The 2,500-nt window shown below is 47.6% G+C and overlaps 1 protein-coding gene across 1 annotated transcript; it reads right to left on the reverse strand.

The window, feature by feature from the left end:
* Positions 1–35: 35 nt before the first annotated feature.
* Positions 36–1,929, reverse strand: EAH_00063610 (hypothetical protein, conserved; the record flags this gene model as incomplete). The annotated part of the gene is made up of 1 exon (XM_013396793.1): positions 36–1,929. A coding segment is annotated over one exon (1,894 nt), but the record flags the coding sequence as incomplete, so codon positions are not given.
* Between the last annotated feature and the right edge of the window lie 571 nt (positions 1,930–2,500).

Raw genomic sequence — 2,500 nt, forward strand, 5'->3', positions numbered from 1 at the left:
CTGCTGCTGCTGCAAGTGGGAAGACGGTGCCTCACAAGACTCTGTTGCTGTTGCTGCTGCAGCTGCTGCATCAGGTGTCTGTGCAGATCTGCGCCAAGCCTTAGCTGCTGGTATTCTTCCCGCAGCAGCAGCAGCAGCAGCAGCAGCAACAGGATCTGAAGATTTGCTGCTGCTGCTGCTGCTGCTGTCTGCAGCAATTGTTGATTTGTGCATCTCTCCATCGATTTGTATTTTTAGCTGCGAGTTTGGCGTCCTCGTTCCTGCTGCAGCGCAAGTTGGTGCTGCTGCTGCTGCTGCTGTTGCTGCTGCTGCTGCTGCTGCAGTTGCTTCTGCAGCAGCAGATGCAGCAGAAGCTTCGGGCTGGCACTGCAGCAGGCGCAGCAGCGAAGCAGAGAATTCTTTTTCTTTGGAATTATCTACCAGATCTGCTGCTGCAGCGCAAGGCGAACTCTGCTGCTGCTGCTGCTGCAGTTGCTGCTGCTGCTGCTGCTGCTGCTGCTGCAGATCAATACCCTGCGGCAACGACAAGAGATGTCTTTCTTCTTTCTTCATACCATCAAACAAATCTAATAACGATTCCAAAGTGCTCACCAGGTCCTCCTGTGGCGAAGCCTGCAGCAGTTGCTGCTGCTGCTGCTGTTGCTGCTGCTGCTGCTGCTGCTGCAGTTGCTGCTGCAGCAGCTGCTGCTGCTGCTCCACCGCAGCCAACAGATCTGCAAGCAGCAAATCCGTCTCCTTCCCCATCGGCACCTTTGCTGCGTCGGGCTCCTGCTTCGATACGGAAGCCCCTGCTGCTGCTGCTGCTGCTGCTGCTGCTGCTGCAGGAGTTAGACCAGCAACAGCAGACAGAGGAGGCCCTGCAGCAGCAGCAGAAAGGCTGTGCGACAGCTTTGTGGGGTCCAGAGTCAATTCAGAACAAACACGATCCCCAGACGATCCCAGCGGGTCTCCTGCTGCTGCTGCTGCTGCTGTTGCTGCTGTTGAGTCAGCAGCAGCTGCTGCGCCCAGGAGCTTCAAAAGAGCTGCTGAGGGATCTTCATTCGTCAGCTGCTGCAGCAGCAACGACTCTTGCTGCTGCTGCTGCTGCTGTTGCTGCTGCTGCTGCAGCAATTCGGAATGCGCTGAGAGTACACAGAGCGCCGCTAAGTCTAGCGCTGTCTGCGGGCTTGAAGCAGCAGCAGCAGCAGCAACTGCTGCTGCTGCTGCTGGATCTGACGGAGTCTGCTGCTGCTGCTGCTGCTGGTAGCGTGAGCGGGTAGCATTTAGCAGCTGCACTGGACCCTTGTCTGCTGCTGCTGCTGCTGCTGCTGCTGCTGCTCTTTCTACTACACCCTGCGGCAGCATTGAAAAGAGATAATCTGCAGAAGAATTTAAAGATAGAAGAGAAGCAGCTTCAGGAGACTGAGCAGCAGCAGCAGCTGCTGCTGCTGTTGCTGCAGCAAGGCCTGTCGGGGACAACTGCTGCTGCTGCTGCTGCTGCTGCTGCTGCTGCAGCGCTGCTGCAGCATATGAAGCGGCTGCCTTATCCTGTGCATTATTTCTGTTCTTTTTATGATGTCTTCTGGTGCTAGCAGCTTTTGCTGCTGCATTTGTTGTTGCAGTTGTTGCTGCTGCTGCTGCTGCTGCTGCTTCTGCAGTAGGCGCTGCAGGAGAGGATGACGGCGGTATATCTGCTGCTGCTGCTGCTGCTGCTGCATCAGCAGCAGGAGAGTATGAATGTGGATTTTTGTGCTGAGAAGCAATAGGGCCGTCAGCAGAATCAGGATCAGCAGCAGCAGCAGCAGCAGGTGCAGCAGCAGGTGCAGCAGCAGGATCAGTATAAGCAGAAGCAGATAAAGGAGTATATATTTTATTTGTAGACGAGTTAGTCAGCCTACTGCGAGAATATGGAGACGCAAAGAATGCAGGCAGCTTCCCTGTGCTTCTCATAAATGCCTTCGCCTCTCTCGCTGCCGCCCACGCACCCGAGCAACCCCACTTCTATAAACACAAACAAATAATCAATAATATTAATTAATAAATATATTAATAAATATATATATATAAATGTATATAAATATATATATAAATATATATATAAATATATATATATATATATGTATAAATAGATAAATAGATAAATGGATGAATGTATGAACAGAGATATAAAGAAACAAATAAATAAAATAAATAAATAAATTAAATAAATATATATATATAAATAAATATATGTATATATAAATATAAATATAAATATATAGATATATATTTCTATAAAAATAAAACATATGTATATATTTACCTTCACATGCATTTATATATTTTATATTTATTATTAATATTTATATTTATATTATATTTATATTAATATTAATATATATTTATATTAATTTAAATAAATAAAAATTAACTGCGCACTGTTAAAGAAAAAGATTTTTGATGTCGGCCGCAGTAGGGGCCCGATAATATCCTATACACCAAGCGCACCTCCTGCAGCAGCAGCAGCAGCAGCAGCAGTAGC

Source organism: Eimeria acervulina, genomic scaffold (genome assembly GCF_000499425.1).
Source record: "Eimeria acervulina Houghton genomic scaffold, Eah_scaff1854, whole genome shotgun sequence".
In the NCBI taxonomy this organism is placed as follows: domain Eukaryota; phylum Apicomplexa; class Conoidasida; order Eucoccidiorida; family Eimeriidae; genus Eimeria; species Eimeria acervulina.